The 16,976-nt window shown below is 37.5% G+C and overlaps 1 protein-coding gene across 2 annotated transcripts in view; it reads left to right on the forward strand.

The window, feature by feature from the left end:
* Window positions 1–13,438, forward strand: part of LOC127108486 (ribonuclease II, chloroplastic/mitochondrial) — a 32,137-nt gene extending 18,699 nt beyond the window's left edge. The window contains exons 12-15 of one of the 2 annotated variants that reach the window (XR_007796050.1): window positions 4,041–4,436; window positions 5,061–5,285; window positions 12,515–12,820; window positions 12,890–13,438. Coding sequence is in view for 1 of the 2 variants with exons in the window: in XM_051045961.1 (XP_050901918.1) it covers window positions 4,041–4,436; window positions 5,061–5,285; window positions 12,515–12,640 (747 nt within the window). In the remaining variant the exon portion in view is untranslated. Of the gene's footprint in view, window positions 1–4,040; window positions 4,437–5,060; window positions 5,286–12,514 lie in introns of both variants that reach the window. The other variant, XM_051045961.1, reaches the window with a different exon arrangement.
* The last annotated feature ends 3,538 nt before the right edge of the window (window positions 13,439–16,976 follow it).

A 16,976-nucleotide genomic window follows, 5' to 3' on the forward strand; every position in this document is an offset into this window, starting at 1 on the left:
ATCTAGACAACACGAGGACGCAGAGTTGCAAACTATTAAATCCTACCCTATTTGGCAGCAGAGCAGCCAACTGCAACAAGAAGTATCAAATGATCCTTTGCTTAAAAATATTGTGGAGGCTATTCAAAAGGATCCTAATGCTAAACCTGGTTTTGCTTTAAAAGGCGGCATATTATTCTATAAAAATAGGTTAGTAATACCTGCTAGCTCACCACTTATTGAGGAGTTACTCAAAGATTTTCATTCGTCTCCGAGTGGGGGTCACTCCGGCTACCTACGCACTTATAGGAGAATGGCAGGAACTTTATATTGGCAAGGGATGATGCGGAGGGTGCAAGATTTTGTGAAAGCTTGTGATACTTGTCAACGACAAAAATATGCGGCAACTACTCCTAATGGATTACTACAACCTCTTCCTATTCCGGTTTTGGTATGGAGTGAGATATCTATGGATTTCATTACTTGTTTGCCAAAACGTAATGGATTTGAAGCTATATTGGTTGTTGTGGACCGTCTCTCCAAATACAGCCATTTCATTCCTCTTAAACATCCATTTACTGCTCGCTCAATAGCTGCTATTTTTGTGAAGGAAGTGGTTAGATTACATGGAATTCCGGAGTCTATTCTTAGTGATCGTGACCCCTTGTTTGTGAGTATCTTTTGGAAAGAGTTGTTCAAGTTAGTTGGCACGGTGCTTAAAATGTCCTCGGCATACCACCCACAAACGGATGGCCAAACAGAAGTGATTAATCGTTGCTTAGAGGCCTATCTACGTTGTTTTATTGCAGATCAACCTAAGACATGGGCTCACTGGATTCCGTGGGCAGAACTGTGGTACAATACCACATTTCATGTGTCAACAGGGTTCTCTCCTTTCGAGGTGGTGTATGGCAGAAAGTCTCCAGTGTTGGTGCATTTTTTAGAGGGCGAAACCAGAGTAGAAGCTGTAGCGCAGGAGTTAAGGGACAGAGATGAGGCGTTGCGTCAATTGAAAACTAATTTACTCAAAGCCCAGGAGCACATGAAATACCAAGCTGACAAGAGACGCAAGGATGTGCAATTTGAGGTTGGTGATTGGGTTTTCCTCAAATTACGTCCTCATCGACAAAACTCGGTTGTGCAAAGAATCCATCAAAAACTGGCCCCTAGATTTTTCGGACCTTATCAAATCATGAAGAAGATAGGACAAGTAGCTTATAAGTTAAAGTTACCACCAACATCTAAAATACATCCTACCTTTCACGTGTCGCAATTGAAGAAAGCGGAGGGAAACTATACTACTACGACTACTACTCAGCTACCTATCAATTTAGAGTCAGAAAAAGGGGACATTACTCCGGCCAAGGTTTTGTCATGGAGGGATAAGTTCGATGGTGGACAGCACAAGAGAGAATGGTTGATTCAATGGGAAGGGATGGATGTTGGAGATGCTACCTGGGAAGAGGAACTGTTATTGAAGAGTCAATTCCCTGATTTGCGCCTTGAGGACAAGGCTAATGTTGTAGGTGGGGGTGATGATAGGAATGAATCGGACCCCACAAGTGATGATGGGGATGTGTTAGTTAACAAAGATAATTTTGGACCTAAACAGTGGAGGGTATATGTGAGAAAGAATAAGAAAGGCCCAGTTAATTAGTATTCTCCAAATAAATAGGAGTCTTAGTTAGTTTGTTAGTATTTCCAAATAAATAGGAGTTAGTTATTATTCCCCATATAAATAGGAGTGTATGGGGCAGTAGCTAAGCATGCAATTATTTTTCTGTTTTTCATATTAGGGTTTGGGCAGTGAGAGAATTGTTTTCTCTAACTGAGGAGCAGTAGCTCTGGAACTTCCTTGTTATTTTCATATTCATTAATAAAATAATTTCCTCCATTCTATTCTACCTTTCCTCTGTTCTATCACACACCTTCCATGTCTGCTTTATACTCCTTCTCTACTTCTCTAGGACAAGTTATATATAATCTTAAATTCACATTTTGGTTAACTCCTATCTTAGCTAGCCCATCTGCACAACTGTTGGATTCCCTCCATATATGCTTCATCTTCGTTTCCTTGAAAACACTCAACTCTGTTGGATCTCTCTCACCAAGCTTCTTTCTGACCCTATAATGGCTTTATCTTCCACATATTTAATCACATTTGAGAAGACCTTCTAGTTAACATCATTACTGTTTCATAATTCATAGCTTTGCAGGTTTCATAATGTTAGACTCTTGAGTTATGTAATGGATATTAAACTATTAGGAGAGTTAGTGGGTAATTATTAGAATTATTATATTATTGGTTTAGAATAAATAGGGGAAGACATTGAGGGAGTTGATCATCTTGGATTTGGATAGGAAAAGGGGCCATTTTGGCATTGGGAGGTGCAGACCTTCGAAGTTCTGCGGTACTATTGTGTAATTCAAAGGGATTTTCCTTATATTCTTTTATATATCAGTTGGTTTCTGTCAGGTGGTATCAGAGCAGTTCTGATCCAAGAAGTTTCTACCGTTGTGCTGGAAATTTTGGCATGAATATGTCTGCAGATTTGATTCCAAGATTTGATGGAAGGGAGGCCTATTGGTGGCTGATCCAGGCTGAGCAATATTTTGTGTCAAGAAGAATGAGTGAAGAGATGAAGCTTGAGTGGGCTGTTGCATTTGCATTGAGATGAGATGCTCTTGATTGGTGGATTTCTTGGAAGGAGAATCATCAAAATACTTGTTGGTGGAATTTTGTAAAGGCCATTCTCAAGAAATTTCAACCAGAAGTTTGGGGTTGTCTACTGGAATCTGAAAACGAAATACAGGAAGTCCAAGGCAGCGATGAAATTCAAGAATCAATAGCATCTCCAACTGAAGAAAAGATTGGTGGTAAAGTTGAAGACCCACAAATCCAACAATACAGTGAAAAAGAAGTTTATAAAGTGGATATCAAATCTGATTGCGTGGGCGACGAAGTGAAAAATACAGATTCATTGATGGCTGCCAGTGAAGCAGAGGTCCAGAGAAGTGACAGAGAGTTGGCTATTTCATCACAGGAAAAAGACTCACTATTGTCGTGTTTGCTACTATTCCTAAGATAAAGTCTAGGAACAAGAAATTTCCACCACCGGTGCCACAACAACTAGTCACGAAAGGACTGCCATTAGCAAGAAAATTTCCTATTTCATGTACAACTCAACCTTCATTTTACAAATTATGGGATCCAGGAGGATAGATTTTTCCTATAGTGTATTTCTTTCACCTTGAGGACAAGATGAATCTTTAGGGGGGAGTATTGTTAGACTCTTGAGCTTTGTAACTGATATTAAATTATTAGGAGAGTTAGTGGGTAATTATTAGAATTACTATATTATTAATTAAGAGTGTTTAGGTATAGAGGAAATAGGGGAAAACATTGAGGGAGTTGATCATCTTGGAATTGGATAGGAAAAGGGGCCATTTTGACATTGGGAGGTGCAAATGCTCGAAGTTCTGCGGTACTATTGTGTAATTCAAAGGGATTTTCCTTAGATTCTTTTATATATCAGTTGGTTTCTATCACATAACCGCCTAAATAAAGCATCACCTGAAACCTGGTTCTTAAATCATCCAACAAGATTATTACTCTCGGATAAGAAATGAAAAATTGCATTTGTATTTTATATTTCTTTATGTTATTAAACAAAGCAATCACGATACTGTAAACTGATAGCATGCTTTAATGTACACATATTTACCTCTTTGTTTGCATTTATACAAATCACTTTAGAAGCTCCATAGTTAAAGTATGAAAGTGTTCAGAGGTCGGGATTTTTTTTTTGAATTTAGAAATTTGTACCCAATTTATGGAGTTAAATATTGCGACAATTTATGGGGCTGTCTTTTGAGTAATAGTTTTAGCTGAATGCTTGAGTATAAATATTGCTTAGTAATTGAAATCCACACTCGTGAGTCCTTAATGACATCATGACTTGTGGAATTAGCTATTTATTAAAAAAACATTTGAGTTAAGCTGAAGCTATTGAGATTTATCAGCCTCTGACATTTTAGGATATCTTTCTGTCTTTGTTAAGGGTGCAGTTGAGACAACAACAATAGAAACTCGCATCAAAGTGTCTAAGCCAGAGGATCCAGAGCCATCAATAAACCTGTATGTGGAAAACCAGGCAGACCCTGCAATGCGACTAGTCTCTGAGATGATGATACTTTGTGGCGAAGCTATTGCTATATTTGGATCTCGGAATAGCATTCCTTTACCCTACCGAGGACAACCCCAATCACATTTAAATATTTCTGAATTTTCCCACCTTCCAGAAGGGCCTGTTAGGAGCTTTGCCCTAATCAAGATAATGCGTGCAGCTGAATTTGATTTCAGGAAGCCAGCACGCCACGGGATTTTGGGAGTCCCTGGTTATGTTCAGTTCACCTCTCCCATCCGTAGATATCTGGACCTTCTTTCTCATTATCAGGTATGTTGCTTTTGATTTTATAATTGCAAAGAACAATAGATTACATGCCTTGATGCTTCTAGATGCCTGCTCTGAAATTGTTTGGCAAATCAGTAAGAATCATCTAGTAGTTTCAAGATTGTATACATTTATGATATTCAGAGACTGGGAAACTCTGTCGCATTTCTTGTTATCTTTTTTTTGTTCTTTCCATTTATCTTCCTTTTCTTTTGCTTTTTAGGATTTACATTTCATCACCATATTGTATTGTTTCTTTGCTCTCCACCATTAAATCAGTATGTGAGTTCCTTATTCTACATATTCATCACCGCTCTTCAAATGATCCCATTTACTTTTCCTTTTAAATTAAATGACTCACAGTCACCAATAATCTGAGAGGTATATGCCCCATGTTATTTATGTTGTGTAGAAGCATTATTTGAGTTTATATTTATGCAGTGATTAGAATCTATAAGACATGATTTTATAGCTCCAAGTATACCATATTTTCGTCTTTTTTTGAATATATTGATCATCATACTTATACCAACACGTCTTATGCAATGTGATTAATTTCATCTTGGTATTTTCTTCTAAGATGTTTTTGTTTGTTTTGGTTGTGTCTGGAATGAATTTTTTCCATAGTTAAAGGCATTTCTTAGAGGTGAGACACCGCCTTTTACCTCTGATGAACTTGAAGGGATAGCAGCTGATGTAAATGAGAAAGTTAGAGCAGCGAGGAAGCTCTGCAACAGCAGTCTCCGCTACTGGATACTAGAATATTTACGAAAACAACCAAAAGAGAGAAGATACCGTGCTTTGGTCCTTAAATATTTGAAAGATCGGATTGCAGCTCTGTTATTGGTTGAGGTAAGCCGCGAATGGTTCCTTATTATATAATGTTTTTCATAGGGCATGCCATTCGTTAATTGTCCTTCTAAGGTATGATAGAAGCACACAAAACATCTAGACGTGCTAGTGATAGACGCTGGTTCAGAATCTTTACATAATATAATTTACTGATGAATATAATCTTTACTCAATAGTATTACCAGTGGGGTACTGAGCTAGTGAATACTAAAAAACAAAATACAAACAAGTACATAAACCCGTATCTGTGTAATCTAGAGATCTAGAACATCCGTTCCTTAGTTTCCTTTGCAGTTATACTCAAGACTGCTCACTAATCTTCTATTATCATTATTTATAACCTATCATCTTCCATTGAAAAACGCCTTAACTAACTAACTATTGGCGAATAGGGTTGTATAATAGGTAGCTGCTTAAAACTAGCTGCGTCGATGACTTATTGACCAGGAATTTAGTCATACAAGTAGCATTATTGAGTAGAGTATTGTTTTCATGAGGATTGATATTTCAACTAACAATTAAAAAATAAATGTTCTAGTTGAATAGGATCGAGAATTAATTGTTATAGAAAATGGGAGAATTGATGGAAAATAAATTTATGACAACACAACAGTAGTAAAAATAACAATAACAGAATAAGTGTAACTGATGACTACACAATAACAGGAAATTTGGTTATGGTTTGATTTACCTTTTATTCAGACCTTATGTATATATTTGTCACAATGTAATAATTTTCGAATAATTGGTGGTCAGATTCTCAGTTATAGCTAAAACCTTAATACCTTGACGCTTTAGTTCTGGCTTCCCTAATTCCTTAGGTGAATTAAATGCAGACCTTTAAGAATTCTTATTCGCAGGAATCACAAGATCACACACTTGAATCTGAATTTCTTATTTTATATATATATATATATATATATATATATATATATATATATATATATATATATATATATATATATATATATATAGAGCATTTGGTGAAAACAGAGTGATCTGATTCACAACGGTTCATCTCAAATTGTTGCAACATTTTACTAAATCTTCCAAACCATGCTCAAGGTGATTGTCTCAATCCATACAAAGACTTGCGCAATTTACATATCCGATTACACTCCCCCTGAGCAACAACCCTAGGAGGTTGCTCCATGTAAATCTCTTCTTCCAAGTCACCGTTCAAGAATGCATTCTTGACATCTAATTGAAATAGAGGCCATTGTTTCATGGCAACCATGGCCAGAAAGAGAACATATGCCATCTTTGCAACTTGAGAAAAAATATCACTAATCTTGACCAGGAACTTGAGTATATCCCTTTGTCACTAGGCGAGCTTAAAATCGATGTACCTATCCATCAAGACCCACCTTAACATTAAATATCCACCTACAACTGACATCACATTTTCCAGAAGGGAGAGGAACAAGCTCCCAAGTATGATTAGATTTTAGAGTTGACATTTTATCAAGTATTGCATGTCTCCACCCTGGATGGGATAATGCTTTCTGAATAGTTTTAGGAATTGGAACAGATGCAAGTGAAGTAACAAAAGCACAGTGGGTAGGTGATAACCGATGGTAAGACACACAATTATAAATAGGATATGGCTTACGAGTTGAACAATTACCTTCATGGATGGCAATGGGAAAATCAGGAGATGGAGCAGGAGAGTGGTGGAGGCGCTTGGAATAGGAGCTGAATCACGCGGTCCAAGCCTTCTCTCATAGGTAATGCCCTACCGGTTCAACGGTGGAGACTCATCTATCACAACGGGTGGATTAGACGATAAAGGAGTGGACTCAATCGACTCAAAATATGGAATAAGCAAGACTTGATCTAAATCAGTTTCATAAACATCTGAGTTGGAAAAGTATGGTATGTCCTCAAAGAATGTAACATCTGCTGACGTGTAGAAGCGATGTGTATAAGGAGAGTAACATCAATATCCTTTTTGAACACGTTAGTAGCCTAAAAGAACACATTTGATAGCACAGACAAACATCTTATCACAACCTAGGGAAAAATCATGAGCAAATCAAGTACACCCAAAGACAATCAACATATAAGAAATCTGTAGGGTACGACAGAGAATGAGGAACCTGATCATCATTCAACACAGAGGATGACGTCCGATTAATTAAATACCCGACAGTAAGTGTAAGATAATGGAAATCGTGTCCTTCTCATTGATCTGAATAGGATATATATACATCAATGTGTAACATTTGGTCAACTATCTAATTATGATACAACATAATTATAGAAAATTAATTATGACTAATTATAACAAAATATTCTATTCTATCACACCCCCGCAGTCGAAGCGGGAGGTTCACGGACGCTTAGACTGGTCCGAAAATCATCAAAGAGAATGCGAGGAAGTCCTTTGGTGAAGATGTCTGCGATCTGATGCCTTGAGGGAACATGAAGGACGCGAGCCTGACCACGAGCTACCTTTTTCCGAACAAAATGAATGTCCATCTCAATATGTTTAATGCGTTGATGCTGCACAAGATTACCAGATAGATAGATGACACTAACATTGTCACAATACACCAAAGTGGCCTGAGGAATAGGAAAGTGGAGTTCCAGGAGAAGATTGCGAATCCAACACGATTCGGAGACAACATTGGCAACCCCCCTATATTCGGCTTCAGCACTGGAACGGGAGAGAGTTGACTGCCTTTTGGAAGACCAAGAAATAAGGTTGTCACATAGAAAAACACAGTACTCAGATGTAGAACGTCTGGTGTCAGGACATCCACCCCAATCAGCGTTAATGTAGGAGATAAGCTTTGTAATGGGAGATGGAGATAAGTGTAGTCCAAAATGTAAGGTGCCCTGAACATAGCGCAAAATGTGCTTAAGAGCAAGCATATGTTCCGTGCGAGGCGCATGCATGTGAAGACAAACTTGTTGAACAACATATGATATATCAGGTCGAGTGAAAGTGAGATACTGTAGGGCTCCTGCAAGACTTCGATACAAGGAGAGATCCTCGTAAGAAGTGTCGGAGGAGGTGCTGAGTTTCTGCTTGGTGTCAACAGGAGTGGCTGATGGTTTACAGGACGCCATGCCAGCACGTTCAACGATCTCTGATGCATAAGTGCTTTGACTGAGAAATATGCCATCAGGATGACGAGATACTGCAATACCCAAAAAGTAACTCAGAGGGTCCAAATCCTTCATTGCAAACTCAGATGCTAAGAGTGACATAATTGATTGGCGGAGGACCTGAGTGGAGGTGATGAGGATGATGTCGTCTACATACAGCAGAATGTAGGTCATGTCTAAACCTTGTCGATATAAGAAGAGAGAGTGGTCTAATGTGCTATGGCGAAAGTCAATGGTGACGACATAGTTAGCAAAACGTTGGTACCATGCCCTAGGCGCTTGCTTGAGACCATACAATGACTTCTTCAACCGACATACATAATCTGGATGAAGGAGATCGCGGAAGCCCAATGGCTGATGCATGTAAACAGTCTCATGAAGATCACCATGCAAAAAGGCATTCTGCACATCCAGTTGATGAATGAGCCAGGATTTGGAGAGAACAATGGTAAGCACTGTTCGAATGGTAGCGGGTTTCACCACGGGGCTAAAAGTCTCATCACAATCCACACCTGCAACCTGTGACCTGCCATCACCTACAAGACGAGCCTTATAACGCTCAAAAGAGCCATTAGAATTTTTCTTATGCCTAAAAATCCACATACATCGAATAAGATTAGCATCACAAGGACGAGGAACTAAATCCCACATCTTATTTCGAATAAGAGCATCAAATTCAGATTGCATTGCGGATTTCTAATTCGGGTCTGATAAGACTAGTTTGGGGTTTTTAGGTATGGGAGAGATGGTGTGGTCAGAGTGAGAGATTGATAAGTTAAATATCGTGCGGGGTTTGACAATGTCTTTCATGCTTCGGGTGGTGATGGTTCGTGTAGGTGGAGGTGGATGCGGTTGAATTGATGGTGGTTTTGATGGTGGTGATGGAGAGTTTATTGTAATGGGTGTATTGATCGAAGAGGTAGGAGATGATTATTGTTTGTTTATTGAGGGTAGTGGTTGGTCAATTGGGATTGTGGGTGTTGGTTGGTTATGTGCAACAGGTGGTGAATTTGATTTTGCCACTGATGTATAAGGTAGGGGTGAAGGTCATCATCTAGGAATTGATAAGAGTGAGGTGAAGGGGAATGTATCTTGGTGAAGGGAAATTGAGTTTCATCAAAGATAACATGCCTCGAAATTATTAGTTTTCTATTAGACAAATCAAAACACTTATAACCTCTATGATTCGGCGGATAACCCAAGAAGACACACGGAGTAGAGCGAGGTTGTAACTTATGAATGGTAGATGACGGGAATAATGGATAACATAGACAACCAAAGACTCTGAGATGTGTGTAAGTGGGATCACGATGATACATGAGTTATGTTGGTGACTGATTATGAAGTGTTTTACAGGGAATAATATTTAATAGGTAAGTTGCCATGTGGAGAGCATGATGACAAAACGAGGGGGGAACATAAGAATGAGCTAGCATAGTGCGTATCATATTATTAATGGTTCTTATTTTGCGTTCCGCTTTCTCATTTTGTGAGGATGTGTGGGGACAAGAGAAACGAAAAACTAGACCATGATCAGTGCAATATTTTTGAAAAAGCTCATTATTATATTCACTGCCATTGTCACATTGAAATGTTTTGACTTTTTGCAAAAAATGAGTTTGAATGAGTTGAGTAAGTGACTTGAACGTTTCAAACACATGAGGTTTTCTGTTAATAGGAAAAGTCCACAAGAAGTTTGTAAAATCATCTAAAAATAAGACATAATATTTATGATCAGCAGAACTTAAAATTGGAGACGTCCATAAATCACTATGTAAAATGTCAAAAGACATCAAAGTCGTAGTTTGAGAATCAAAAAATGACAATTTAACCTGTTTGTCTAAAACACAATAGTCACAAACGACAGAAGAATTAAAAGGTTCACAACATATGAACTTATTTTTGCGAAGGGAATTCAAAAGAGACACGCCAGGATGACCAAGACGACTATGCCAAAGACTGGATGTGAGACCGGCAAAACTGGGAGGAGTGGCAACTGGATAAAGATCTCCACGACTGTCACATCTGAGAAGGGTGATCCCCGTCTGAAAATCAGAGACAGTAAAACCAAAAGGATCAAAGGAAACAAAAACATTGTTGTCAGTGGTGAGTCGTCTCACAGAAATTAAATTTTTAATAATTTTCGGGGCATGCAGGACATGGTTAAGGTGAAGGGGTTGGTGAGATGTGGTTATTTGTGTGTGTTCGGTGCCGTGAATTGGAATTCCATGGCCACTGCCTATAATGACTTTTTGGTTTGAATTACTTACTGGACAATAAGACGAGAGATTACCTTGTGATGCGGCTGTGTGAGATGTTGGCCCGTGTCCATGTACCACTGATTGTCAGGAGTGTGGAGTGACATGGTGTGCATTGCGGTCTCAATGTCTGTCGGTATCTGAGATGAGGTAGAGGTTGCATACACTTGAGGACGCTGTCCTAGAATGCCTGGTTGCTTAGAAGGACCGGCAGGGCGTGTCCACTGAGAGGTGGGATACAGACACGGTGGTATAATCCATGGTGGTGGAGTCCAACCCCATGGTTGCCAGGTTGGGTATTGTTATTGTTGTTGCCAAGGAGGAGCGGACCAAGGTGAGGGAGCGTTGGGAGCTCCAGACTGAGGTGCACTGCGGTTACCACGGCCCCCTCCGCGACCCTGGTTGCCACGGGAGCGAGAACGGTTGCTGGGGCGGCGGTTGCCACGTTGAGAGGTGTCTTCAGTAGGTTTCGGCTGAATGGTGTGCATAGCAGCATGAGAGCCTGTGTTTGCCATCTTAGCCATACCAGCTTCTTCCAAAGTGAGCATAGAACGAGTCTGATAGAATGCCGGAAGAGGGTTGCTCTGGCGAATCAAAGTAGCAACACTGCGGTAAGCTTCTGGGAGACCAGAGATCAACTGAAGGACCAGACGATGATTGTTGACAGGGGAGCCGACATTTCTCAACTGATCAGAAAGTATCTTAAGACGCTGACAATAAGCTGAGACATTGGGAAAATCCTCCATACGAGTGTTAGAAAACTCTTGCTCAAGAGTGTCAGCTCGAGCATTTTGGTTGTCCTGAAAAATATCTTCCAAGCGATTCCATGCTTCCATTGCAATGGAGTTGGGTTCTAGAATAGTGGTCAGCAAATCGGTAGAAATAGTGGAATAAATCCACTGAAGAACGGTGACATCAAGAGTGGACCATTGTTCATGGTTGGCGTCGGTAATGGCTGGTGGCTCTTTCCGATAGATGGAACGATGTGATGCAGGACTCGATGTGAGCGAGCATGGATGCGGAAAAGCTCGGTCCAGGTACCATATTGATCTTTTTTCGTCTCAAGAATAATAGGAATGTGGTTCCTAATATTGGAGACGGCAAGTGCGGGATGAAACTCCGATTTGGAACCTCGAAACGTGGTGTTCTTGGGCTGACCGGAATCACCAGTATCGGCGGATTTGTGGGTATCGGCGGCAGATTTGTGGGTATCAGCGTCACTGTGTTCTGAATGGTCTGATTCAGACATGGCTGTAGGCGCGACGACTGTGGCGCGAACAAAGGCGGAAGGCGAGAGAATAGGTGGTTTTCGTGTTCGGCGGCGGCGGTACAGAGTACGGTAGTCCTGTTGCGGCGGTGACAGACTTCAAGGAGGCAGAAGAAGCATGCAGCGGCGGACTGAATGAGGGAGAAGCAGAAACACGTTTCTGCTTTTTTTTTTTTTTTTAGAGAGAGAGATCGGTTAGGATTGATACCATGTAAGATAATGAAAAACCGTGTCTTTCTCATTGATCTGAATAAGATATATATACATTAATGTGTAAAATTTGGTCAACTATCTAATTATGATACAACATAATTATAGGAAACTAATTATGACTAATTATAACAAAATATTCTATTCTATCCGTAAGTACTAATCCCACTAATTAGAGAAAAGATAATACTAAGAATTAAAAAACAAAAAAACAATAAATACTACTAATAAAAACAATATCATATCTCGAACACACACCTTTTAACAATTTTTTTAACAATTTTTATTCCTAAGGAGTTTCTTAATTATGCTTTTTACTTGAGATCTAGAACACAATACATGACTGTGTTTAGATAACCTAAGGTAATGCTCATTTGCAGGTTGGATTTCAAGCTACTGCTTGGGTCTCAGTTGGAACACAGATAGGGGATGAAGTAATGGTTAAGGTTGATGAATCACATCCACGTGATGATATTATTCATGTAAAGGAGGTTGTAAGAGGTTAACTTAAGAGATATGTTCTTCAAAGTTCCCTTTCCAACGTTCCGAAAGTTTCTTCAAAAGACTACGCTCAGTTTTATATTTATATCAACTGACACTTGACCACACTCTTTCCATTTGAGAGGATAGCCTTGCCGAATCCCACTCGGCTTGGCATTTGGTTCAACCCCGTCTTTTGCATGAAAGTAAGATCAAGCCGAGTTTCAACATTTTAAAATTTAAGTTGTTCAAATCTTGAAGAGTATATCTTGCAGGGAAGTTATCATGAATGTTTAGGCCTTTCATGCTGCCGGAGTTCATCATTTTCTGAAAGTATGTAGTGGCAGGAAGTTGGCTGGTTTTCCCCCCCTCTGAAAATAGCGTTTTTTCTCATCTTTTGCTGAAAATTCATGGCTGATGGATTTTGTTTTTGTTTTTGAGAATAATGGTGTAGTTATATGTTAAATTCGTAAGATGTTAGTAGATACCGGGTTTCGAACCTTATCCTCTTACGACTCAGAACTTCTATATTTCACACCTAAAATCATGAAGCTATCCTTCTGATCTCTGGATTATATGTTCATAATTTACGTTCGTCCTTCTAACCTTTGGCCTTTCATGTTCTCTTTACAATTTGATATAAATATGTAATTCAGTGATATGGGGAAGAGCCCTGATATATGCATCATTCAGTTTTTTGTTTTTTGTTGTAATCTCATCCATACTATTGGAGAAGTTTCAATGACCTCATGAAGAAGATACTCAAGTCAAACTTGTATGAGAATTCAAACAATGTAATGCAATAGAACTTGCTTTTTTTTTAATTTTTTTTTATAAATTTTAAATTTATATTTTTGATCTCTTTCAAAATCTTTTATTTTTATAATATTTTTAGAAGGGAAATACTAACGTCTTTAATACATTGGAAATTGAAATATTAATTTTTTTTATAAAATATTTTCTTTATTTGCTTCCGCTTAACTTGCAAACTAAATGTTTGATGCTGAGTGCCATTTGGACTCATTGTTCTTACCTAGGCAGAACCTAAATATTTGCTTTAAACCCCTACAAAGTGGGGTTCCAAGTCCAACTTTCATGCCATTAACTTCCAACGAGAGAGTGAGACGTGAGGAAGGTGACCGGAAATATGCTACATCTAGGAGGCATAACAAGCATGAAAAACATATTATTGAGGGTAAAGGCGATATGGTTAAGGTCTTCCAACAATAATTTTAGTTGGTTGTTATTTTTCTAGTTATCTATTTCTATAATAATTTTATTATTTTAGTAAAATTTGTTATTATTTTCCCTATTTCAATACTATATTCTCTCTATTGTATCGGATTCTATTCTATATCATTAGAGTCCTTACTCTCGGTCGTCTCTAGAATTCATTTTCTATCTCAATTGGTATAAAGAGCGTTTGATTTTGGACCTATTATGGCTGCCAAATACAATAATTGGATATTTAGGAAAACTTCCTAGAACTTTTGCAAGAATTATAATAAAAAACATGATCCAATCCTTAAATTGAGAGACACAAATATTTTTTATTTTCAGGAAAAATTCAAGGAAGACATCATTAAGCAACTCAACGAACTGTTTCAACTATTAAAAAATGAAGAAATGCCTTCAAGAATTTGAGAAGATCATTCAATGACTTCAAAGAGCTCTTTTGAAGAAGAAGAAGAATAGTCAACTTCAACAATCTCTTTTGAAAAAACATGTTTGGTGGACGAACGATCCTCGGAAGATTTATTTATTGTCTGATAATGAAGAAACTTCATCAAGAAGAATGCATGTTTCAATAAATGAAGAAGGTTCATTCAATGCAACTTTTGAAAGAATAAATGAGAAAGAAGTCTTAACTAGCAATATCTTTAGAGACTCAACATCAAGGAGAAATCTTGAAAAATCAACATATGATAGACTTTTCAAAGATACTCCACCCGATGAAGAAGATGAACGTGTTTGCTTAAAGGTCTCAGAAGAATAAGATAGTTGTGAGGTAACAACTTTATCGTACAATCAATTGTTTAAATAAAATGCTAAGTTAATTGAGGAACATGATAAAATAGAAAATAGTAACTTAGATCTTAAATGTTATATTAAGTTTCTAGAAAATCACAATAAAACATTAAGATATGACATGACTAATAATAAAAATTAAACTAATAAATGTGAGATTTGTGTCTCAATGAAAAAGGAAGTGAAAGAGTTGTATGAAATCCTAATTAAATTTACTAAGGGGAAAGAAAACCTATATTTGATTATGTCAAACCAAAAAACTTCCTTGAATAAAATTGGATTAGAATTTAAATCAAGTATATCACATAATAATGACTTTAATAGGAAGAAAATAAACTGACTTATCTAAAATGCTCTTTCTGGAATAAGTTTGACCATTTAAAGTCAATTTGCTATGATAACTAAGAAGATCTAAAGGTGATAGCCCTAGACCTCTTAAAGCTACTAACACATCAAGATCCAAAAAGATTTGAGTGTCAAAGGTGAAAACCTGATATGTTTTGTAGGAATCTTTGCAGCCTTAACGAAGCCTTATTGTATATTAAATAAAATTGTGCAAAAAATTGTATACATTAAGTATACAAGAAGAAGTCTTGCTTGTAGACATATGATCCTGATATCTGTGATCCAATTATGTTGGTCAATGATATATTTCAATGGATGAGATCAAGGTGTTCTCGTTGAGGGTGTATTTCGACGAACATGATCAAAGTATTCTTGTTGACGATGGTTTCAACATTTGTGAACTCTTAGTAGGTTAATGTGATAATTCTATAATAAATTTATCAATCCTTGATTTGAATCAACTCTCAGATCAAACGATTCGTAGAGAAGGACTCACAACATGATTTGTCGTTCCCTCGAAAGGGGGAGTTTTCTCAAACTTACTTGATGTTTAAGGTGATACACTTTTTAGAGGTTAAAAAATTGGAAAACTCGATTAACCTTTTAAATAAGTGGTTTACTATGTGTTTAATTGATTAAGATTATTTTACCAATAAATGATTTGAGTTTCAAGCATTTTTGGCGAAAAAGGGTGCAAGAAATAAAAGGGGTGCTAAAATAAAAGTATTAAATCTCAATATGAATCCAAGGCCCAAAAGACCAAGGAGGCCGAGAAATCATAAAATAGTCGATTAGGATAATTCAAATTTTAAAATTTGCACGCTATAATAAATTATACATAATGGTATAATCGATTATAACATTGGGAATCAGCATAACGTCCACTTCTCAATTGCGAACCAATCACATTTTATGAATAATCGATTAGGAAGACTTTCTAATTGATTATTTAGTGGATATCTAAAGGCACTCTTATTCCTCTCTTCTAGTCTCATTCTACTTTCTTCGCTTGTGTGCTTATATGAGTCTTAGAGCAAAAATATTTTTCTTCTCATTCTCTTCATCATCATCAATGAAATTAAAGAGATTCTGCACATCATGAGGCACCACCTCATAATACTCATATTTCTTTTCTTCACAAGATTAAGAAATTAATTTCAATATGTACTATGAATCAAGGGATCTCGTTGATTCACACTACTTAGAAGAAGGAATTTTCAAAGATTGCACCTTTCTACAAGTTCTTGATGATGCTCAATTGAAAAACTTCATCGGCAAAGCACTTAATGAGAGTTTTCCTACGTTGGTGAGGATGTTTTACTCAAACCTCAACTACGTATGTGGTTTTTACTTCTGAAGTGAAGAAACACCAGATTCGATTGACTCTTGAAGAGTTCGTCGACATATGCAACCTTTCGTGAAGCGACTCCAACTATGATGACAATAAAGAAGGTTACAACTTTAACTTTTTGGATAATTCTATCTCATTCCTAGAAGATCCAAACACTATCACTCCTTCTCTCTTCATCGTTGACATATTGCGTCTAACCATTCATCTGATTCAATATGTGGTAATCCATATTCTTTTCCCAAGGAAAAGCAACTCTAGCCATTTAATCAAATCGACATTGCTACGGTATGATTTTTGAAAAATAGAGTTGAAAAGAATTGGGCTAGCACAATGATCCGCCGTATGGTGGGGAGCAAAAATAAGAACATGCATTTACCTAATATAAGAATAATCTTGAAAATCCGGTAGCATGTTGGCTTCGATTTAGAGGAAGAATACAATAATAAACATCGAGGAATAGGAAAAATCATCTTAAGTTTGACGAGGATAAAAATAAACAATGAAGTACTAATTAAGTTATCGCCAAAAGCAACAAGAAGAGTTCCTACTAAACAAGCTTAACAAGTAGAGAAGTAAAATCTGGAGGTTTTCAACTATGACACCCCTCTAACTTCTTCCTCTGATGCTCTCTTCAACAT

This window comes from Lathyrus oleraceus, chromosome 7 (genome assembly GCF_024323335.1).
Source record: "Lathyrus oleraceus cultivar Zhongwan6 chromosome 7, CAAS_Psat_ZW6_1.0, whole genome shotgun sequence".
Lineage (NCBI taxonomy): Eukaryota > Viridiplantae > Streptophyta > Magnoliopsida > Fabales > Fabaceae > Lathyrus > Lathyrus oleraceus.